We start from the raw sequence: 25,152 nt of genomic DNA on the forward strand, positions 1-25,152 counted from the left end.
GACTTTATGTTAAACAAAAAGGGCATACCCAGGAAATTTTGTGTATCATTTAAAACTGTACATGGATACTACCACTGCTCCCCTCACAAGCTCCTGTTCTAAGGTGTTAAGTTTCAGTAAATTCACTGAGAGTAGACAAGTAATGTGACACACTCATTCATTCAGTTAACAAATAATAATTGGGTACCAAGTAATGGGTTAGGCACCTAGCAAGCCATTGAAAGTAAAAGGAAGAACAAGAAGACAGGACTTTGTACTCCTACAGAGCTTATACTTTAGCATGAAAGAAAGGCATTAAGAGATGATAAATGCTGTGAAAAAAAGATAAAAACTATTATGACTATATAAGGCATTCTTGACTCAAATTAGGTGGTCTTGGACAAATAAGTTTATCTCTCAGAGGCCCAATTTCTTTATCTACAGTATGAATAGGTATGTTCAGTTTCAGTTCAGATCAGTTCAGTCGCTCAGTCGTGTCCAACTCTTTGTGACCCCATGAATCGCAGCACGCCAGGCCTCCCTGTCCATCACCAACTCCCGGAGTTCACTGAGACTCACATCCATCGAGTCAGTGATGCCATCCAGCCATCTCATCCTCTGTCGTCCCCTTCTCCTCCTGCCCCCAAGCCCTCCCAGCATCAGAGTCTTTTCCAATGAGTCAACTCTTTGCATGAGGTGGCCAAAGTACTGGAGCTTCAGCTTTAGCATCATTCCTTCCAAAGAAATCCCAGGGCTGATCTCCTTCAGAATGGACTGGTTGGATCTCCTTGCAGTCCAAGGGACTCTCAAGAGTCTTCTCCAACACCACAGTTCAAAAGCATCAATTCTTTGGTGCTCAGCCTTCTTCACAGTCCAACTCTCACATCCATACGTGACCACTGGAAAAACCATAGCCTTGACTAGATGGACCTTTGTTGTCAAAGTAATGTCTCTGCTTTTGAATATGCTATCTAGGTTGGTCATAACTTTCTTCCAAGGAGTAAGTGTCTTTTAATTTCACCATCTGCAGTGATTTTGGAGCCCCAAAATATAAAGTCTGACACTATTTCCACTGTTTCAGCATCTATTCCCCATGAAGTCATGGGACCAGATGCCATGATCTTCGTTTTCTGAATGTTGAGTTTTAAGCCAACTTTTTCACTCTCTTCTTTCACCTTCATCAAGAGGCTTTTTAGTTCCTCTTCACTCTCTGCCATAAGGGTGGTGTCATCTGCATATCTGAGATTATTAATATTTCTCCTGGCAATCTTGATTCCAGCTTGTGCTTCTTCCAGTCCAGCGTTTCTCATGATGTACTCTGCATAGAAGTTAAATAAGCAAGGTAACAATATAGAGCCTTGACATACTCCTTTTCCTATTTGGAACCAGTCTGTTGTTCCATGTCGAGTTCTAACTGTTGCTTCCTGACCTGCATACAAATTTCTCAAGAGGCAGGTCAGGTGGTCTGGTATTCCCATGTCTTTCAGAATTTTCCAGTTTATTGTGATCCACACAGTCAAAGGCTTTGGCATAGTCAATAAAGCAGAAATAGATGTTTTTCTGGAACTCTTGTTTTTTCAGTGATCCAGTGGATGTTGGCAATTTGGTCTCTGGTTCCTCTGCGTTTTCTAAAACCAGCTTGAACATCTGCAAGTTCACGGTTCACGTACTGCTGAAGCCTGGCTTGGAGAATTTTGAGCATTACTTTACTAGCGTGTGAGATGAGTGCAATTGTCTGGTAGTGTGAGCATTCTTTGGCATTGCCTTTCTTTGGGATTGGAATGAAAACTGATCTTTTCCAATCCTGTGGCCACTGCTGAGTTTTCCCAATTTGCTGGCATATTGAGCGTAGCACTTTCACAGCATCATCTTTCAGGATTTGAAATAGCTCCACTGGAATTCCATCTCCTCCACTAGCTTTGTTTGTAGTGATGCTTTCTAAGGCCCACTTGACTTCACATTCCAGGATATCTGGCTCTAGGTGAGTGGTCACACCACCATGATTATCTGGGTCATGGATCTTTTTTGTATAGCTCTTCTGTGTATTCTTGCCACTTCTTAATATCTTCTACTTCTGTTAGGTCCACACTGTTTCTGTCCTTTATTGTGCCCATCTTTGCATGAAATGTTCCCTTGGTATCTCTAATTTTCTTGAAGAGATCTCTAGTCTTTCCCATTCTGTTGCTTTCCTCGATTTCTTTGCATTGATTGCTGAGGAAGGCTTTCTTATCTCTTCTTGCTATTCTTTGGAACTCTGCATTCAAATGCTTATATCTTTCCTGTTCTCCTTTGCTTTTCGCTTCTCTTCTTTTCACAGCTATTTGTAAGGCCTCCCCAGATAGCCATTTTGGTTTTTTGCATTTCTTTTCCATGGGGATGGTCTTCCTCCCTGTCTCCTGTACAATGTCACGAACCTCAGTCCATAGTTCATCAGGCACTCTATCTATCAGATCTAGTCTCTTAAATCTACTTCTCACTGTCACTGTATAATCATAAGGGATTTAAGTCATACCTGAATGGTCTAGTGGTTTTCCCTACTTTCTTCAATTTCAGTCTGAATTTGGCAATAAGGAGTTCATGATCTGAGCCACAGTCAGCTCCCGGTCTTGTTTTTGCTGACTATATAGAGCTTCTCCATCTTTGGCTGCAAAGAATATAATCAATCTGATTTCAGTGTTGACCATCTGGTGATGTCCATGTATAGAGTCTTCTCTTGTGTTGTTGGAAGAGGGTGTTTGCTATAACCAGTGTGTTCTCTTGGCAAAACTCTATTAGTCTTTGCCCTGCTTCATTCCGTATTCCAAGGCCAAATTTGCCTGTTACTCCAGGTGTTTCTTGAGTTCCTACTTTTGCATTCCAGTCCCCTATAATGAAAAGGACATCTTTTCGGGGTGTTAGTTCTAAAAGGTCTTGTAGGTCTTCATAGAACCGTTCAACTTCAGCTTCTTCAGCGTTACTGGTTGGGGCATAGACTTGGATTACTGTGATATTGAATGGTTTGCCTTGGAAACGAACAGAGATTATTCTGTCGTTTTTGAGATTGCATCCAAGTACTGCATTTCGGACTCTCTTGTTGACCATGATGGCTACTCCATTTCTTCTAAGGGATTCCTGCCCACAGTAGTAGATATAATGGTCATCTGAGTTAAATTCACCCATTCCAGTCCATTTTAGTTCGCTGATTCCTAGAATGTCAATGTTCACTCTTGCCATCTCCTGTTTGACCACTTCCAATTTGCCTTGATTCATGGACCTGACATTCCAGGTTCCTATGCAATATTGCTCTTTACAGCATCAGACCTTCTTCTGTCACCAGTCACATCCACAACTGGGTATTGTTTTTGCTTTGGCTCCATCCCTTTATTCTTTCTGGAGTTATTTCTCCACTGATCTCCAGTAGCATATTGGGCACCTAATGACCTGAGGAATTCCTCTTTCAGTATCCTATCATTTTCCCTTTCATACTGTTCATGGGGTTCTCGAGGCAAGAATACTGAAGTGGTTTGCCATTCCCTTCTCCAGTGGACCACATTCTGTCAGACTTCTCCACCATGACCTGCCCGTCTAAGGTGGCCCCACATGGCATGGCTTAGTTTCATTGAGTTAGGCAAGGCTATGTTTCTAGTGTGATTAGATTGACTATTTTTCTGTGAGTATGGTTTCAGTGTGTCTGTCCTCTGATGCCCTCTTGCAACACCTACCATCTTACTTGGGTTTCTCTTACCTTGGACATGGGGTATCTTTTCACGCCTGCTCCAGCTAAGTGCAACTGCTGCTCCTTACCTTGGACGAGGGTATCTCCTTACCACTGCCCCTCCTGATCTTGAATGTGGAATATTACTAAGTCATAAAAAAGAATGAAATAATGCCATTTGCAACAACCTGAATGGACCCAGAGATTATCATGCTAACTGAAAGAAGTCAGACAGAAAGACAAATGTCATATGGTATCATTAACATGTTGAATCTGAAAATATGATGCAAATGAACTTATGAACTTATTTATAAAACAGAAACAGATTCACAGACTTAGAAAACAAACATGTTTACCAAAGGGGAAAAGTGAAGAAGAGGGATAAATTAGAAGTTTGGAATTAACATATATATATTATTATCTATAAAATAGATAATCAACAAGGACCTACTGTATAGCATAGGGAACTCTACTCAATGTTCTTTAATAACCAATATGGGATCGAAAAAGAATATGTATATGTATAACTGAATCATTTTGCTTTAAACCTGAAACTAACACAACATTGTAAATCAACTCTACTCCCTGTAAAATTAAAATTTTTAAAAATAAAATAAAATTCTGAACTTTGAGGTTTTAAAAAGAAAATACAACACTTTGAGTTGAAGATGGCAGACTGAAATCTTGGACAAATAAAATCCCCTTGAATTAACAATAAATTTTTTAACTGTATTTTTAAAAGCACAAAAATAGGAGAAGTACACATCAGAGGACTAAAGGTTTTGAAAAGAGAATGGAAATTGGATTTGGAAAGCAGAATGATCATACCAAAGACTAAACCCTAACAGAAAGCCACATTTCAAGAGAATTTCAAAGTGAGCGGTCTTTAATACAGGTGGTAACCAATTTTTTCTTTTTACAATGGACCCCTTATGATTGCCTGTTATGAAGAGCAAGAATGAGAAGAGGAAGAGAAATCAAGATATTTGATTGATAAATAAACCTGTAATATGTGGGCTGCTTGGGCTGGTTTCTAACACTACTGGGTAGCAGCAGTGATTGCTCCATACAGAAGGCTGCCAGAGTACTCTAAAAAAGCAGATGATCTGTTTCCAAAAAACCAGGGCTTCATATGATGGTTAGTGGTCCAGAGAAGAGTTCTCCACCTTTTTTTCCCCAGTGGGGGATTTGGTGTAGACCCCAGCTTGCCTATCAGCCTACCTGATTTATTCAAAGGAGAGTCAAGTGGCAGAGAAAACCAAGTAGCCTTGTTCTTTCATTCCTAAATGTAAATGAGCAATCCAGGGAAGCACAGAAGAGGTGTTACGAATTGGATCATGATACATCTGCTGAACCTCATCTAATGCAGCTACTAAAATATTTACAAAGAATTTTCAATAAAATGCTTTGTGATAAATTTAGAAAAAGCAGTCTATAGTTTTAAAGGAAAGATTTGTCAACATTGTGTGTGGCAAGGAAAGCCATAACCATTTTCTGTTTGCAGATTTTTCAAATTTAAAGTATATCTAATGAGAGCTTTTTCTTCCTTTAAAAACTTGTACTAACATCTGTAAATGTTTTATCCTGTAGAATGATTCTGAACAGTACTAATCCCTATTTCTGAACACACTCATTTGAAATGATGCTTGGGGAAAAGTAATTAGCTTTTTCAAAATAGGTGAGAAAACCTATACAATTCTGTCCACTATGATTATAACTATATTTATAAAAACTAGAACAGTCATATCTAGAAAATAAGATTGTATCATTTAATACACTAACATCTTAATATTACATATCTTTAGTAGTAAGATTCCTGATGATTTTTTCTTAATACTTTATGTATCTTCCCAACTTATAACAGGAAAAAAATAAGGTTCAATTTATGCTCTTCTAATGACCTTTTAAAATTCTTTGGATATCATAAAGTAAGAACATAAGAACCCATTATCCATTAAAATGTTAAAGGTAATTCTTCCTAGAGGGGAGGGAGAGGGAATTGGTGGTAATCAAAAGGTATAAACTTCCAGTTATAAGATAGATAACTAGGAATGTAATATACAGCATGATAAATACAACTTACAGTTATGTGTGAAAGAAAAAATTTTTTCCATTTCTTTAATTTTATATCTATATGACATGTGTATATTCACTAAACGTTGTGATAATCATTTCATGATGTATGTTAGTCAAGTTATTATGCTGTATACTTTAAATATATACAGTGCTATAAGTCAATTATATCTCAATAAAACCGGAAGAAAAAAGGAAATGAAATAAAGGCAATTCTTCTTATTTAAAATGAATAAGAAGTCTTAAAATAGCATGTAGAACAGAAACTAGCAACATGACATACTTGAGAACACACTTTTAATATAATGGTAACATTAGTCATATTTTTTACTGAATCTAATAATATATTAGGGAAGAATTCTTGCTTCTTTTTTTCTAACAGACTTAAGTTTAAAGTGAAAAATGTATTATATTGCAAAATTACTTATAGGCTCAGATTTAAGACTATGAACTAACATACTCCAAAGCAGTGTGTCTGTCAGTGAATGAGAAAGTTAAATATTAAAGGTGATATCTGGGGATAATTGATCAGGCACCAAGCATATTTTCTGTTTTCCTTTTCCATCAATAAACTATTTTTTCATACTTTAAGAATTAAAGAAAGATTATTTGGGATAAATTATTTTAATTCTGACTTCTACCATACCACATATTGTTGTGTTGTTTAGTCGCTAAATCTTGTCCGACTCTTTGCAACATATAGATTTTGCAAAATTCCAAATCAGTCGACTTTAAACAGAAGTATTAAATAATACTTCCCTCATAGCTCAGTTAGTAAAGAATCCATCTACAATGAAGGAGACCCCAGTTCAATTTCTGGGTCGGGAAGATCCCCTGGAGAAGGGATAGGCTACTCCAATATTCTTGGGCTTCCCTTGTGGCTCAGCTGGTAAAGAATCTGTCCACAATATGGGAGACCTGGGTTCAATCCCTGGGTTGGTGAGATCTCCTGGAGAAGGGAAGGCTCCAGTATTCTGGCCTGGAGAATTCCATGGATTATACAGTCCATGGGGTCGCAAAGAGTCAGATACAACTGAGCAACTTCCACTTTGACTTTTCACTATTAAATAATACAAATTTTTAAATAATTATATCAATGGCATAATGAAAACTGAGCACTAAAGAACTGATGCTTTTGAACTATGGTGTTGGAGAAGACAAGTGAAAGTCCTTTGGACTGCAAGGAGATCCAACCAGTCCATCCTAAAGGAAATCAATCCTGAATATTCATTGGAAGGACTGATGCTGAAGCTGAAGCTCCAGTACTTTGGCCGCCTGTTGCAAAGAACTGACTCATCAGAAAAGACCCTGATGGAGGGCTTCCGTGGTGGCTCAACTGGTAAAGAATCTGCCTGCAATGCAGGAGACCTATGTTCGATCCCTGGGTTGGGAAGATCCCCTGCAAAAGTGAATGGCTACCCACTCCAGGATTCTGGCCTGGAGAATTCCATGGACCTCAGTCCATGATGTCACAAAGAGTGGACATGATGAGCAACTTTCACTTTCATTTGGTGCTGGGAAAGACTGAAGGCAGGAGAAGAAGGGGACAACAGAGGATGAGATGGTTGGATGGTATCATGGACTTTATGGACTTGAGATTGAGCAAACTCTAGGAGTTGGTGATGGACAGGGAAGCCTGATGTCCTGCAGTCCATGGGGTCACAAAGAGTCAGACATGACTGAGTGACTGAACTGAACTGACAAATGGCATAGTGTAATTTCTCACAACTATAGAGTCAAACAGAGGTAGTCACAGATGCGAATTTGTACACGTATTACATAACACATTTCTTATCAAACACAATTGCATTACTATTTCCATGGCAACATGAGGGATGGAAATTATAATAAGTAACAACCATAAACAGGAAGTCTTCCAACTTAACTTACTTCCTGACAGAAATGACAAGTACTGTTCATTGTGGTGCCTGTGAAAGAGCCATCCTTTGTCTTCTTGAAGTTTTAGATTAGCCATGCTTCAATAAAAGAAACATTTTAGCATATTTACTTATATGACTGTAATTTGGTGGAACAATTTTAGAAAACAATTTTTAATACAGAGTTTTGACCAATGTTCATAGCCTTATTTCAGTAATTCTATTAGCCTGTATGTAGGAAATAAGTACAGCATTGTTTTAAGAGCAAAATATTGGAAAATGTCCTTATAGTCCAATATTTTAGTTCACAGATTAGAGATTACTGTTATTGTTTTTATGTAGCTAGTTGTTAAATTTCAACTTACCCTTGTATTTATCACTTTATTTATTTACTATTCCTTCTTACAACCCAGATGTTCCTTCTTGGATCAAAATCCTTTAATGAGAATTTGCTAGTAAATGCTTATTTTTCTTTCTTTTTTCCTCCCCCCCTCCAAATTTGAAAAGGGAAGTAATGATTCTCTCTGTATCCATCATATCTTTTAACCACTCATATTTTCCTTCCATTGAATTTCTGTGCTTCATTCAAGAAAGGAGTAATTTCTTCAGATCTTTCTTTCAATTTATTATTATTTGAATGTAACTAGTCCATCTTTCAACCTTGCATAGAGGGGTGTATCTCATTATTTGGATTGTGTGAGAATTGCCTAGAGAGCTAGTTAAGATTACAAAAATAGGAATACACAAGAGACTCATCGAGGAAGGATACAGCCTGAACCCTTGTATTTTATCAAGTGATTCTGATGCCCACCAAAGTTTGAGAATCACTGCCATTGTGTTTTTGAATTTAATTACTATGGTTTTTCTTTGCCTCAAGTTGTATTCAGTCTTTTTCAGGTTTGTCTACCCAAGTTTGATAGTCCTTTGTCGGCCTCTTAATTCCTTCTTTTATTCCTGGAATCTATTGGACACAAATACTTTTTATTCTGTATTTAATCATTATTCTATCTGTGGCCTTTGGGAGTATGATTCTATTTTGTTAAACTTTTGTTTTTGCTAATTCTTGCTAATGGTGGCTTATTACCTTGAGTGTTTAGTTTTTTTCATTCTGGAATCATGTTCTTTGGAATGGAATTTTATCTGCAAGGATTAGTCAAGACTTTTTTTAAAAAGAATTTTCCTCCAGAGTGAATTTGCTTTTGCTTCTGCAGTACTTTTAGGCACTGTCACCAGGAACACTGTAAACTTAATTTTTGACTTGAATCTTTAGGGCCACATAGGTCTGTGAATTCAGATCTCAAACTTGATTGAAGACAGGCTGCAGGTTAGAAATGTTTCTTTTTTCTGTTCCATCCTGTGAATGGTCTTATTCAGCTTTTTGTTTTTATTTTCTACTTTTTTCCACTTAGGTTTTGCAGATCAGGCATCCTGGCTTTGATGCAGGGAAGTGGTGGTCTCTGATCCCTCCTCTTTCCCTGTTTCTGACATTTGGTTTTGCCTGCTTATGTGGCCCATTGGAAATTAGGATCTAGGCTAATATGGATCAGCCTACACCCTCCAGACAAACTTGGTTCCAGTGCTCACTCATGCCTAAAGTCAGACATTTTTATTCTTGGCCTCTGAGGAGTTTCCTTATTTTCCTTTCAGCACAGCTATGTATTATTACATGTATTTTTAAAATTATTTTTAATATTTTACCCAGCATTTTTAGTTGTATTACCCTGGGAGAGGATTCTATGACCATCCAGTATGCCATCTTACTGAAAATGGTACACTCAAATCTTGGTGTAGGATTTTGAAAGTTAATTCTCTAATACCAAGGCAGCATAATTTTGTGAGGAATAAAATATTGTATTATTTACTATAACTATATATTACATATGATTATATATTACACATATAATTATATGTCTTAGCCTGGGCCCTCGTTTCCAATGGGCCACATAGGCAGGAGTCAGGAAGCAAAACCAAATGTCACAAATAGGGCAAGAGGAGGGATTGGAGATCACTGCTTCCCTCTACCAAAGCTAGGATGCCTGATATGCAAAAAAAAAAAAAAAAAATGTAAAATTTTTTATAATTCTGTGTCTGATTTTAGAAAGAAATTTTACTGATTCAATAGCAGCTAAAAGAGCTTTTCACTTAAATATGTTTATTTACTTTGGATATTAGCAGCTTATGGCATTACTTTTATTAACTCTAACTAATGAACTTTTTTATCCTTTTATACTTTTAGGAGGTAATTGAGTTCTGTGTTCAAAACGAAAATTCAGTGGACAAGTGGAAAAAACCTTTAGTAATTGATAAACTCAAGGTAAGAAAAATAAGAGAACCTTAAAACTGGACAATTTATATGCAGGTTTTATTTGAGAACTTAGTTTGTTGTCACTTCTCTTGTTATATATATAGAGGATAATTATATCAATTATAACTTTTGTTATATATGTAGAGGATAGTTATTCAAGTATACTTTTTAAAAAGAAATTTAAAAATAGAATCTGTAATATACAAATTAATTTACATAGTGTGTTGTGTATGATATGTAATGAAGACAGCCTCTTATAGCTATTCAAATTAAAAATACAATCAACACTCTCACTTGAGACTGAAGCTGAGGCAGAGTATTTGTCCCACATAGACTTAATCCAAATTCATGTTTTCAAATGTTAACACATGTTAGAAATTGAAGTGCACAAAATAGTGTATTTGGCATAATTATACTCAAATGGAAGAGATTTTATAATAGCTATGATTCAGTAGGAAGCACTCAAGTAAGTAAATTTAGTTTTTCAGCCAAATATAAGGAAGCTTTGTGGAAAAGTCATTTATTTAACCATTGAGAAAATGTTGATTTATAATGAGTTAATGACGGCACATTGTAGGATACGATGAAGTAATTTCATAAGTTTGAAAGGCATAAATACCAATATCTTTTAAAGGTAAACTATTTGAGGTTGTGATAAATTATGGTCACTCTGGTATATTCATCATCTTGACAGGAAATGGCCAAAGCAGAAGGCCTCTGGAACTTGTTTTTGCCAGCTGTAAGCGGTCTCACCCAGGTGGACTATGCCTTGATTGCTGAAGAAACAGGAAAATGCTTTTTTGCTCCAGATATCTTTAACTGCCAAGCACCAGGTTACAACATTATTTTAAATCATAACATAATTCTTAGATATTTTAAGCAGTGTTTACAATTTCTCTATTTTTTGACAAGGAAATTTTCCTACACAAAGTCATTGATTTATAAATTTGTAATTTTACTTTTTAGTTACTTTCATTTAAATGTTAAAAAATGGATCTAATGTTCTCATTGTATTATTCTTTTATTAAACATCATTACACTGAGTATTAGTGAATAGAAGTTACGATCAAAGGGATTGGCATTATAAAATTTCCAATTTTCTGACTCAGTATTAAATGTATCTGTGGTTAGTTGGAATGAATAGAGTTTTAAAATCTTTTGGTTAGCCTCACTGTCTCTCCACTTACTTGCTCATTCTTTATCAGTTGCCTACTATATGCTAAGTACCATTTTAGGAACTCGGGATAGATGATGAAATACACAAAGTTTTCTGCCATCATGGAGCTGACATTCTAATAGAAAGAAACAAAAATAAACACCAGATAGATTAAATAAGTAATTTTACAGTAAGTTTGAAGATGGAAAGTTCTTTGGAAGAAAAAACCCCAGCAAGGTAGGGAAGTGCTGGAATGCTGAGAGATGGGGAATATGTATTACAATTTATTATTAAGATGAAAGGCACAGGATAGGCCTTATTGAAAACCTGACATTCAGTTAAGACTTAAAGAGGGTGAGAGAGTCAGCCATGCTGAGATCTGGGGTAAGAATTTTCATAACATAGAGAACATAAAGTACAAAGGCCTTAAAGCATGAATGTGATTGGTGTATTTTAGGAATAACCAAGGAGGTTATTGTGGCAGGGAAAGAAAAGTAAAAGATATCAGAGGGAAAGGGTCTTCTTTATATGTTGGGACTTAACAAGCAGATGACAGCTTATACTTTAATGAAATGGACATTTGAGCAGAGGAATGACAAGATTTCTCTTCAGTTTTTAAAGGATTCCTTTGGCTGCCATGTTGAGAATTAACAAAAGGAGAAGGATATAAGCAGGGAGTCTTGTTGTGATGGTCCTGAGTGATGAATGATAGGGATTTGTTCAGGGAAGTAGCAGTGGAAAGAGTGAGAAGTGAAAGATTCTAACTGTATTTTGAAGGCAGAGCTAAAAGGATTCCTGGTTGGTTTTGGGGTATTAATGGAAGAATCAAGGATGCCTTCAAGGACTTTCAGTTCAGTTCAGTTCAGTCGATCAGTCGTGTCTGACTCTTTGTGACCCCATGAACTGCAGCATGCCAGGCCTCCCTGTCCATCACCAACTCCCGGAGTTTACTCAGACTCATGTCCATCAAGTCAGTGATGCCATCCAGCCATCTCATCTTCTGTCGTCCCCTTCTCCTGCCCCCAATCCCTCCCAGCATCAGACTCTTTTCCAATGAGTCAACTCTTCGCATGAGGTGGCCCAAGTATTGGAGTTTGAGCTTCAGCATCAGTCCTTCCAAAGAACACCCAGGGCTGATCTCCTTTAGAATCGACTGATTGGATCTCCTTGCAGTCCAAGGGACTCTCAAGAGTCTTCTCCAACATCACAGTTCAAAAGCATCAATTCTTTGGCATTCAGCCCTCTTCACAGTCCAACTTTCACATCCATACATGACCACAGGAAAAACCATAGCCTTGACTAGATGACCCTTTGTTGCCAAAGTAATGTCTCTGCTTTTGAATATGCTATCTAGGTTGGTCATAACTTTCCTTTCAAGGAGTAAGCATCTTTTAATTTCATGGCTGCAGTCACCATCTGCAGTGATTTTGGAGCCCCCAAAAATAAAGTCTGACACTGTTTCCACTGTTTCCCCATCTATTTCCCATGAAGTGATGGGACCAGATGCCATGATCTTAGTTTTCTGAATGTTGAGATTTAAGCCAACTTTTTCACTCTCTTCTTTCACTTTCATCAAGAGGCTTTTTAGTTCCTAGCAGAGTATATTTGCAAGATAACAGGCAAAAGTTAGCCAGTAAATTATTTTCCTCAGTCCTAATTGAGTCAAAACTCACTAGAACCATGCTTCATTGGGATGAAGTAGACAAGTGTCTGTGATTCAGAACAAGCTGAATAATAGGCACCAAATGCCATGTAGTTATGACTGCTTATGGCATACCTTCATTGTAAATTATATTTATTATTATGTTTAGTCTATGGCCATGCCACCCTGAACACACCTGATTTCATCTATTATGTTTCAAAATATTTTTGTTAGTAAATATTAGAAAGATTCATGTCTCTTATCTATATAAAGTTTGGATTTCATATTAGTACATTTTTAAATGCAAAATTAATGCTTTTCTTCATTACATGCAGACACAGGGAACATGGAGGTGCTCCACCTATATGGAAGTGAGAAACAGAAGCAGCAGTGGCTAGAGCCTCTTCTTCAAGGGAATATTGCCTCCTGCTTCTGTATGACAGGTAAGAGCAAATCAGTCACGTTCTCCCATTGTGCACTCTTGAGGTTATTATGGAGGAACTAAAGAAATGTGGGATGTGGCTTTGTGTTTAGGCAAATTTTTCTGTGACCAGAAATATGAAAGTGTTTGTTGTGAGCCCAGTTTTAATATTTTGGCATTTTAAAATGTGCAGAATAAAATCGTCCTCCACTTTGGGAGGATACCATATGTTTTCTGGTAGCCTGCTTTAGCAGCAGAGTAAACCTAATTTCTGGAGAAGGCAATGGCACCCCATTCCAGTAGTCTTGCCTGGAAAATCCCATGGGCGGAGGAGCCTGGTGGGCTGCAATCTGTGGGGTTGCAAAGAGTCGGACACGGCTGAGTGACTTCACTTTCACTTTTCACTTTCATGCATTGGAGAAGGAAATGGCAACCCACTCCAGCGTTCTTGCCTGGAGAATCCCAGGGACAGGGGAGCCTGGTGGGCTGCCGTCTATGGGGTCCCACAGAGTCAGACACGACTAAAGTGACTTAGCAGTAGCAGCAAACCTAATTTCATAATATTTTGACTTGCATTTAAAATTGCCTTCTAAGGTCGTTTAAGATCTTTTTTACCTTAGTGTATGAAACATTCATCTTTGTGATAATTTTATACTGACACTTAAAAAGTACTCCACTCTGCCATAAATCAAAAAAAATAGAACTTTTACCCGTGTTGGTCATATAGCTCAAATTATAAATTATAATCATGTGGGCTGATGAAAGTAGGAGCATGCTAATAAAAGTGGGTCTTGGTATATTTGTACATAGGAAACAGTTAAGAACTCTTACTCAAAAAACAAAGTCATTGTTTTATAATTGAGTTAGAATTAAACTAAGTTTCATCTGGCCATCAATTTATCAGAATCTATTATCCTTCTATAACACTGCATGCATTTATAATAGTAAAACTGGGACCTCCCAGGTGGTCCGGTGGATAAGAATCCACCTGCCAATGCAGGGGACATGGTGTGATCCCTGATCCGGGAAGATTCCACATGCTGCAGAGCAACTAACTCGTGCAACCCAGCTACTGAAGCCCATGCACCTGGAGCCTGTGCTCTACAACAGGAGAAGCCACCACAATGAGGAGCGTGTGCACTGCAACCAGAGAGCAGCCCGCGTTCTCCACAACCAGAGAGCCGGGGCGCAAAACAAAGACCCAGCACAACCATAAATATAAATTAAAAAAGAAAACTTTTAAGTAGAAAGCTCCTTTTCTAAAGAAAGAGTGTCTCTTGTTTTAGAAAGGGAACACATAAACTATTTGAAGGATACTGCTCAAAAGAGCAGCATATTAACAAATGCAGATTACTATGATTTAGAACTAGCCTGTTAAGTTCTAAAATGCAATGCTGTAAAGCAGTCTTCTAAAGGTGTCCTATGGAAAGCTTTCTGAGGACAATAAATGTTGAGCCGGTTTTATAGAATGCAAAATAGATCGATGACAGCATTACTGATAGAATTTGAAAGGCACAGTTAGAAGTTGTTTAAGATACTACAGAAATAGTGTCAGAGATGTAGAAAACAAGCTATGGTGACCAAGGGAGCAAGCGGCAGGGAGGGATAAATTGGGAGATTGGGACTGACATATACACATTATACACACACACACATGTATATAATAGATAACTTGTATATAGCCTACTGTATAGCACAGGGAGCTAATGACCTGTCTAGGAAAAGAATCTAAAAAGAGTGGATATTATGATTCACTTTCCTGTACAGCAGAAACTGACACAACATTGTAAATCAAATATACTCCCAAAAAAATTAATTTAAAAAAAGTTGGTTAATATACTAAACCTATGGTGATCAAGACCATCCCCAAGAAAAAGAAATGCAAAAAGGCAAAATGGTTGTCTGAGGAGGCCTTACAAATAGCTGTGAAAAGAAGAGAAGCAAAAGGCAAAGGAGAATAGCAAAGATATACCCATTTGAATGCAGAGTTCCAAAGAATAGCAAGGAAAGATAAGAAAGCCTTCCTCAGTGATCAATGCAAAGAAATAGAGGAAAACAGTAGAACAGGAAAGACTAGAGATCTCTTCAAGAAAATTAGAGATACCAAGAGAACATTTCATGCAAAGATGGGCACAATAAAGGACAGAAACGGTATGGACCTAACAGAAGCAGAAGATATTAAGAAGAGGTGGCAAGAATACACAGAAGAACTATATAAAAAAGATCTTCACGACCAAGATAATCACGATGTCAGACATTCTGGAATGGAAAGTCAAGTGGGTCTTAGGAAGCATCACTATGAACAAAGCTAGTGGAGGTGATGGAATTCCAGTTGAGCTATTTCAAATCCTGAAAGATGATGCTGTGAAAGTGCTGTACTCAATATGCCAGCAAATTGGGAAAACTCAGCAGTGGCCACAGGACTGGAAAAGGTCAGTTTTCATTCCAATCCCAAAGAAAGGCAATGCCAAAGAAAGTTCAAACTACCGCACAGTTGCACTCATCTCACACGCTAGCAAAGTGATGCTCAAAATTCTCCAAGCCAGGCTTCAACAGTACATGACCCATGAAATTCCCGATGTTCAAGCTGGATTTAGAAAAGACAGAAGAACCAGAGATCAAATTGCCAACATCTGTTGGATCATCAAAAAAGCAAGAGTTCCAGAAAAACATCTACTTCTGCTTTATTGACTATGCCAAAGCCTTTGACTGTGTGATCACAACAAACTATGAAAAATTCTTTAAGAGATGAGAATACCTGACCACCTGACCTGCCTCCTGAGAAATCTGTATGCAGGTCAGGAAGCAACAGTTAGAACTGGACATGGAACAACAGACTGGTTCCAAATCGGGAAAGGAGTACATCAAGGCTGTATATTGTCACCCTGCTTATTAAACTTATATGCAGAGTACATAGAAAAAAAAATATGTCGGGATGGATGAAGCACAAGCTGGAATCAAGACTGCCAGGAGAAATATCAATAACCTCAGATATGCAGATGATACCACCCTTATGGCAGAAAGGGAAGAAGAACTGAAGAGTCTCTCTATGAAAGTGAAAAAGGAAAGTGAAAAAGTTGGCTTAAAACGCAACTTTCAGAAAACTAAGATCATAGCATCTGGTCCCATCATTTCATGGCAAATAGATGGGGAAATAATGGAAACAGTGACAGACTTTATTGTCTTGGGCTTCAAAATCACTGCAGATGGTGACTGCAGCCATGAAATTAAAAGACGCCTGCTCATTAGAAGAAAAGTTATGACCAACCTAGACAGCATATTCAAAAGCAGAGACATTACTTTGCCAACAAAGGTCCATCTAGTCAGAGCTTGGTTTTTCCAGTGGTCATGTATGGATGTGAGAGTTGGACTATAAAGAAATCTGAGCGCCTAAGAATTGATGTTTTTGAACTGTGGGGTTGAAGAAGACTCTTTGAGAGTTCCTTGGACTGCAAGGAGATCCAACCAGTACATCCTAAAGGAAATCAGTCCTGAATATTCACTGGAAGGACTGATACTTTGGCCATCTGATGCAAACCCTGATGCTGGGAAAGACTGAAGGCACGAGGAGAAGGGGATGACAGAGGATGAGATGGTTGGATGGGATCACTGACTCAATGGACATGAGTTTGAGTAAGCTCCGGGAGTTGGTGATGGACAGGGAAGCCTGGCATGCTGCAGTCCATGGGGTTGCAAAGAGTTGGACACGACTGAGTGACTGAACTGAACTGAACTGATGGTGGGAAAATCTGGCTTGCAAATATGTAGTACAGATTTCCATTGTATGAAGTAAACAATGATATTTTTAATGTGTGTTTGATGATTAGAGAGAGGATTAAGTGAGTTGTAACCCAACTCATGTGTCACTGAGTAAGCCAAAAACACAGTTTGGATAGCTGATCTATCTGAGTTGTTCTAAATATTTCATTCATTCTCTCAGTGCACATTTATTGATTACCTACTATGTGTAATGTTAGGAAGATGAAAAAGACAAAGATGCCTCTGTCATCAGAGAGTTCACATTTCTTTAAGTGTCTTTTATAAACCAGTGGTATCTGCCTGCCTGTAAATTCAGCCTTTGCTTATTTGTAGAGCCCGATGTAGCTTCAAGTGATGCCACGAATATTGAATGTAGCATCCAGCGAGATGGAGACAGCTACATAATTAATGGCAAGAAATGGTGGAGCAGTGGTGAGTATTCATAATGATCCTTCATGCCAGATGCTGTGCTAGAATAATAAGATACATAGTTATTCATTTCATGACCACAGTTCTTTAAATTCTACCTTTGAAAGCATTTTCAAATTTAGAAATAGTTGATAAAAGGAAGAAAGCTGAGCGCTGAAGAATTGATGCTTTTGAACTGTGGTGTTGGGGAAGACTCTTGAGAGTCCCTTGGACTGCAAGGAGATCAACCAGTCCATTCTAAAGGAGACCAGTCCTGGGTGTTCTTTGGAAGGACTGATGCTAAAGCTGAAACTCCAATACTTTGGCCACCTGATGCGAAGAGTTGACTCAGTGGAAAAGACTCTGATGCTGGGAGGGATTGGGGGCAGGAAGAGAAGGGGACAACAGAGGATGTGATGGCTGGATGGCATCACTGACTCGATGGACGTGAGTCTGAGTGAACTCCGGGAGTTGGTGATGGACAGGGAGGCCTGGCGTGCTGCGATTCATGGGGTTGCAAAGAGTCGGACACGACTGAGCGACTGAAGTGAACTGAACTGAACTGATAAAAGGAAAGTAATCTTAAAATAATGTCTTGATTAGGCAATGTTTAATTTAAGAGCAGAAAACATCTATTTTTTTTTTTACAGTTTGTGAGGTAAAATGCACACCATGTTTAGCCATTGTCATTTCTACCAAAATTAAATTTTAGTAGGGGCATATTACCTGAATAATAATAATCTATATATAATTTTTGAAGAGGTAAGCAGTACATGTTATTAAAATTTATTTGTGGTACATATTTTCATTGCTGAAAAATGCAAGTGTTTGAGTGATAAATAATAGTCTTTACATATAGGAAAATATTTAGTAAACCTTCAGTAATAGAATCACATAAGTGGATAAGTCCTTTAGGCAATTATAAAAATTAAAACCTGTGCTTGTCTGAGGATTGCTTCTAGAGTATACATGATAAGTCTAATAGGATAACCAGCTTATTACTAAAGAAAGTTGACATAAAAGTAAATTGTATGTTAAGAAACTTACTAGTAATACATTAAAATGGCCAGAAAAGCTTTTTTTTTTCCTTTGCTAGTTTTTATTCTTTCTGGAGTTTTATGAAATCACTTACACATTAGAAACAGGAGAAAGAAAAAGACAGCCAGAAAGATTATTTTTTTATTTTTGATTGCTAATTTTTACTCTTTCTGAAGTTTTATGAAATCACTTACAAATTAGGAACAGGAAAAAGAAAAAGTCATTAAATGTTGCTGCATGATTATTCAAGTATTAAAATTATGCAGGAAAATTGTTATGTTAAAATTTAGATAATTTAAAATAACTGTAAATGACCCTTAAATTAAACCTCTTTAATAATCTGTTTTAGATGACCTAACTTGTAGTGTTTTTCTTATGTATGACTGTTAATACTATTTTCTTATATTGTTAGCTTTAATTTCTGTGTTTTATGAATTTATTATTTTGTTTCTTCTTTTTCTTGGCTTCTACCCCACTCCCCTTTCCCACCCCAACCTCTTCTTTGCTACAAGTTGCCACCACAGTGTTTGAAATTTGAATTTCTGAAAAATGCAGATGTTTGATGCAGATGCAGATGTTCTCAGCAGGAAGCATCATTCATGTGTATTGAAGCAAGAGACAGATGGGTCTTATATTTAAATGCTGAAAGTACTGGTTGGCTCTGTAGCATCTTCAGATTCGAAAGGAATCTCCTCCACATTTTGTCTTTGTCTTCTCCAGGATCCGTATTTCTTGGCAACTTTCATGATGTAGTTTTTAAAAGAGGTTCCCATGAAAACATATAGGACGGGGTTGAGGCAGCTGTGAAAGAGTGCAATACTCTCTGTGATTTGGATGGCAACGTCCATGCGTTTGCTCATGTCACAGTCAGTGATCAGGGAGTAGATGATGTCTATGGCTTGGCAGAACTTGACAATATTATAAGGTAATTGAGTGACAATGAAAACTATGACCACTGTGAACAGAACTTTGAGGGGCTGAGATTTTTTAATGTTAGGCATCTTGATGAGTGTCTTTGCCGTGATGAAGTAGCACACTGCCATGATAAGAAAGGGTATTATAAATCCAATGCAGATTTCCAGGATTTGAATTGATGCTTTCATTGATGTTCCTAGGTGGTATGGAAAGATGGGAACACACCTAGCTTTATGATTTACTGTATAAAAAACCAACTGAGGGATACTCAGCAAGATGGCAGCCACCCAGACGCAGAAACAGATGACCCAGCATGGTTTTCCCACTCCCGATTGACTGGGAGCTTTAGTTACTGCCCAGTATCTGTCTGTGCTGATACAAGCCAGAAACTGCATTCCAGACACAAAATTGACTGTGTACAAGGCTGAAGTGACTTTGCACATGATTTTCCCTAAAACCCACCCATGAACTGCATTAACTGCCCAAAAAGGCAAAGTGAATAGAAGGAATAAATCCGCCACTGCCAAATTCAAGATGTACACATCTGTTTTGGTTCTCCGCTTTTTGTAATAGGCATAAATCGCCACTACAGTGGAATTGCCTGCAAGTCCAATGATGAAAGCTATTGTGAAGAAGGCAGGTAGGAAAACTTTTGCAAATTTTCTGACCTCTTCTTTTATACAGATCACTTCATACTGACTATAGTCATGAGTGTCATTCATTTCATTTTCCTCATAATAGTAATCTGTTGACTGGTTGTATTCCACAGCCATGGTTCCAATCTAAATGGCAAAAAGAATACAGCATATTTATTTTAATATTGCTTAAATGGAAATACTTTTGCTCTAGCATATGTTTTATGCTTTTATTAGAGAATAGTTTGTTGTTATACCATATGTGAGCCTGAGTCTGCCACTCTTTGAAACTCTTTAATGGAAGTCACATTAGAGTATATCCTCAAGAGTAGTTTTTCATTGCTTGTTTTTACAAGTCTGTACAGGAAACGGGATTTACAGAGGGAAGATAAAAAAAATAATACCCTGAGAAATGTTCTTAATCATTAAGCCCTAAAACTTGTACATACACAACTTTGTGATTCTTATGCAGTATATCAACAATAAATTAAAATGAATTATTTAAAATAAATATTTTACTTATATTTATTCATGAATTTATTTTAGATTAAGTTAAATAAATTATCTCAGAATTGTCCTTAATTTTAGTTGTTGGCTTTTATAAAACAAAGTCTCCTCGAGTTAGCTTCCCTCCAAAACTTGCCACTGCATGCTGATTGTAAACTACTATTTGATAGAACTGTTATTCCACTAGTCACCTAAGCCTTAAACCTGCACCATCCTTGATTCCTCTCTTCATCCCTTCATCCCAGATTTTCAGTCTGCCCCTAAATTCTGATTTTACCTTCCAAATAGGTCTCAAATCTGTCTCTTCCTTTTCACATAATTCATCCACATTATTACCTGGCCTATTACAATGTCTTCCCAACTGGTATCCTACTGTTCTCATTCCTTCTTACCACTTCCTTGTCAAAAACATTTTTCTTACTGCCATCAGTGTGCTTTATCTCTAAAATGTCAGTCTTATCACTCTCCTGCTTAGCTCCTCACCTAAAAGACACATCTCTCTGAAAGATACAATCTAAGTTCTTTACCATGATACCCAAGGCTCCATAATGCAGTCCTACCCATGGTTCCTGTACACCCTCTACTGTACACCTTACACTGTAGACGATGACAGTACTGATTTGCCAGTGGTTTTTGGGCACACACCATGCCATAGTATGCATTTACATCGTTACTCATTCTCTTCTTTTATCTGATATACTATTTCCTTCCCGTCCCTTGAAAGGCCATTTCCTATTCAGTTAACTCAAATTTCACCTTTCTGGAAGACTTTCCCAATCCAATAACTGTATCTGTGTATCAACTGTATCTACATATCAAAGAACTGACCTGGTCCTGTGCAGTTTCCCAGACTACCTTTTCCCTCTATGATCTAAGTTCCCTAAGACTGTGACCTATTGGATTTCTGTTTGTAATTAATAACTGAAGACAGTGACTGGTACACTCTAGGTGGCCAGCAAATATTTATCAACTATAACGTTTACTAATAAGTATAAAGCTGTTACTTTAGGAATAGAAAGATGATATTCCAGGAATCTTGTGTCTCATCATTAAGTTATTCTACTATGTTGTCAATTAATACCCTGTAGTATTAAGATAAGCTTGCACAAAATTCACATTTTAAAATATATATAATAATTACTTTTAGCATTTTTATTATAGTGCTAAGCTTTGTTATGCTTTTTCCTTAGCCCTTCTGTCTTCCTTGGGATATTTTTTGTCCTTGGAAGAATATCAAATGTTCTTATAGAATCATTAATGAAGAAATTATTTTCAAAACAGTACACCAGCTTATGCAACATTTTCAAAAGAATATTCTTATACTTGCTAACCTTTTGTAAATGAGTAAAGCAAAATGAAGAAGGCCACATAGAGGAAAAATACCACATAGAACTGCTTTCATTTTGTAAAAACCAGGTGCTCACAATTTTAAATGACTTTTATCCTTATAGTTATTTGAAAAGTTATGTGAAAAGTTCCAATCTAGAAGACCACTCTAGTGTTCATTCTCTTATATGTTAATTATTAACACAATATGAACTTTGTTCTTTCCTTCTCTTTTATCACAGAAATCTTGAACCTGGTGATAAGGTATAATATGGCCAAACAGTATAAGATATTAAGGAAAGATATTTTAAAAGAATTAATCATACTAAAAATATGAGTAAATAAAAATAGGACTGGAAATTATTTGCAGAAATGATCCTTCTGGCAGATAAATAGAAACACATTTAAATGCCTTTATAATTATTACAAGAATTTAAAAAATTGGTGTTTATAAAACAAAGCAAGAAAAAATGGTATAGCAAAACCTGTTATTAACAAAGCTTTATAGGCAAATAATGGTATTAAAATAATATTTTATTCTTGCTATATTCATATTTTTAAGGTTGAAGTGTAAAACTTTTCAAATAGCTCTTTTTTGCACCTGTAAACTTTTATGCCTCGACTCCCTCTGCATAGATAAATATACAAAATCTTTGGACTTTTAAAAAAAGTCATATCTAACTCTGAATGAAGAAGAAAGAAAAAAACCAACCTGTTTCAGTAGGCAGACAGGAGCAGTCTTGAATGCAGAGAGTAAAATCAAATGACACTCTCTAACTCAGACTACTTTTGTTTTCGTTTCTACACCCCGCCTTTGTCTTACATCCAGGAGGGCTTTCCGGAAATGTAATCTTGTGAGCACTTGATCTTTTATTTATGTTTAACCGTCCTATGAAGTCATATCCAAGTTCTTAAATATCTTTGGTTATAAACTTGAAGGAATTCAATCTTGTTTCAAAAGCTACAGACCTTTCCAAGTTTCCACTTAACTGAAGGGAATGGAAACATGCCTGCAGCTGAGGTACTGACTGCCAAACCAAGAGAATTCACCAGAGCACCTCAAGGCAGCTAATAAGTACTTGTAGGTAGTATCTAGACAAAAACTGTAAAACAAAAATGATTGTAACTCAGACAATTATCTTTTTGAAGATTAAATTATCAAAAATAAATTCTGAGTAATCATTAAGCATTTATAGTAGAATTTAAATTTTTATACCAGATCATTTTATATTTTAATATTTAAACTGTGAGACTCTCCTTGGCTTCACTGAACTCCTCCTCTGTCATTGACCCCAGAGTATGCCTTTCCCCATTACTTTAAATTCTTGTGCCTTCTTGTAATCTTCAATGACCAGACACAAACTTTTCACATCCTTCTGTCTGGGAAGCCTATCTCAACTGTCTCCCCCTCCACCCATTTCCAAACAAATGAAAGTTAGAGAAAGAAATGTATGCAGATTTAACACTAGTAGGCTGTTTGACCTGGACTCTCCTCACATTTGCATGACAGTTCCCTTATTTACTTTCTCAGAGGAAACTAGGCTTAGTCTCTACCTTCAGAAGTTATTTCAGACCCATACCTTTTTTTCTCTAAGCAGTTGATCTAACATTCCTGTTGGTTCACAGAAAAGAAGCTCTAGGTCACTGAGGTCTTCACCTTCCACTTGTGTGTCTGAGGGTACAGCCAGGTTCTCCTCCTTGTTATCTACCAGTCTTTGAGGAAGAGTTATTTGCATGCAGCTAAATCATCTCACCCAGAAAAAAACTACCTAGATTTGCAGTGTTTGCCATTCTTCATGGTGTAAATACTCACTCCATGGCCAGTTTCAGCTACCAATGTGAATTCACTGAGGGCAACTTTGCTAAGAGATGAGTATTTTCAGCCTTTCGTAGGAGGCTCTAGCACAATTCTTCAAAGGAGGCATCTCTGCTGCTGACCATAGCTGATCATTATTCTGATCTCTTACGAAGGATACTGCTCTTAATATTATCCCTGTCCTCTCTAGGGGCTTCCCAGGTGGCTCGGTTGTAGCCATGCATTCCAGGAAACAAACTCACTCAGAAGGACAATGCAGATAGTGGAGTGCAGTTTATTAGACCAGCGGGCCCAAGGCAGAGTCTCCTCTTAGTCAAGGACCCCGACCAGCATTTGTGAAAATCTTTTATACCCCATGTGTACATGTCCAAACCCACCACCCCAAATTCCTTGAGACTTACATAAACCAAGGAAAATACAATCCAAATAACCCCATCATTCATGTGCTATGTGCTCATGTGCTCAAACAGTCAAACAATTAGCCAATAATCAATAAATCCAAGGTTACACTCCAATAGATACAGAAAAATTTATGGCCTGTCTGGAGGAAGGGGTGATAAGTGTATGTTTTCTCTTAGGTGATGAGTAACCTAGATACGATCTTCAAGGTTCCCCTGTCTGGAGGGGGTCTTATCCTTCTGTTGTTGTTTTCATAGGCACTAAACACAGAGTTCAGAGTCTATTGGAAAGGTGGCCGAGCATGATCAGCATGAACAGGCCTAAGATGGAATCCAGGCCCTTTGAATTCTTTCTTCAGCTCAGTGGTAAAGAATCAGCCTCCCAATGCAGGAGATGCAGGAAACGTAGGTTCGATCCCTGAGCAGGGAAGATCCCCTGGGGTAGGAAATGGCAACCCACTCCAGAATTGTTGTCTAGGGAATCCCATGAGCAGAGGAGCCTGGCAGGAGTCTAGGGAGTCAAAAAGAGTCAGACACAACTGAGCATACATGCACACCCTCTCTAGACTCTTTGGTCTTTCACTTTCTCTTACCTTTTATTCTTTTTTTTCCTTATGTATTTTGAGGCCAGGTGGAAGCAAACAAGCGACCTTCCACTAAATTCTTAGAATGATCTACAAGTTCCCACAAGGTCTGCCTCCATCCCTCATTACTTCTCTGACTTATTTCCTTTTACTCACCCCTTTCCTGGCTTATTCTGCCACACCAGCCTCCATGCTGTTTTGAAATGTACCAGGCACATTCCTTCTTAGGGCTTTTGTATTGACTCTTCAATCTGCCTGGAATGTGCTTTCTTTTAATATCCACACGGTTCACTCCCTCATGTCTTTCAAGTCTTTGTCCAATCACCACCTCCTCATTGAGGCAACCTCTGACTATTCTATTTAAAATATTGTCACAAAACAAATGAACAAGCATTAAACAAAACAGAAAGTTATAGATACAAACAAAAAACAGATGTTTACCAGATGGGAGGAGGAAGACGGGGGGAAAGAAATAGGTGAGGGAGATTAAGAGATTACAAATTCTTAAGAAGGAATTACAAACTTCCAGTTGCAAAGTAAATGAATCATGGGGATGAAATGTACAGTGTGTATAGTCAATAAGTAATTTTTGTATGGTGGCATATCGTAACTAGATTTA

The 25,152-nt window shown here is 37.4% G+C and overlaps 2 protein-coding genes across 3 annotated transcripts in view; one reads left to right on the forward strand and one right to left on the reverse strand.

Moving 5' to 3' along the window:
* The window catches only part of ACAD11 (acyl-CoA dehydrogenase family member 11), a 119,037-nt gene that overhangs the window by 56,728 nt on the left and 37,157 nt on the right, over positions 1-25,152 (forward strand). Inside the window, exons 10-13 of the mRNA NM_001075893.2 lie at positions 9,860-9,937; positions 10,623-10,761; positions 13,062-13,169; positions 17,240-17,338. Coding sequence (NP_001069361.1) covers positions 9,860-9,937; positions 10,623-10,761; positions 13,062-13,169; positions 17,240-17,338 — 424 coding nt within the window. The remainder of the gene's footprint in view (positions 1-9,859; positions 9,938-10,622; positions 10,762-13,061; positions 13,170-17,239; positions 17,339-25,152) is intronic.
* ACKR4 (atypical chemokine receptor 4) lies at positions 18,481-22,765 on the reverse strand. 2 transcript variants are annotated; one of them, XM_015473488.3, is made up of 2 exons: positions 22,448-22,765; positions 18,481-20,049 (listed from the first exon to the last, which is right to left on the reverse strand). In XM_015473488.3, the coding sequence occupies exon 2, from the start codon at positions 20,038-20,040 to the stop codon at positions 18,988-18,990; it is 1,053 nt and encodes a 350-aa protein (XP_015328974.1). In that variant the 5' UTR covers positions 20,041-20,049; positions 22,448-22,765; the 3' UTR covers positions 18,481-18,987.

Source organism: Bos taurus, chromosome 1 (assembly GCF_002263795.3).
Source record: "Bos taurus isolate L1 Dominette 01449 registration number 42190680 breed Hereford chromosome 1, ARS-UCD2.0, whole genome shotgun sequence".
Lineage (NCBI taxonomy): Eukaryota > Metazoa > Chordata > Mammalia > Artiodactyla > Bovidae > Bos > Bos taurus.

Coding starts and splice junctions, on each gene's coding strand:
- ACKR4 (XM_015473488.3), bottom strand. CDS start 20,040: ATGGCTGTGGAATACAACCAGTCAACAGATTACTATTATGAGGAAAAT.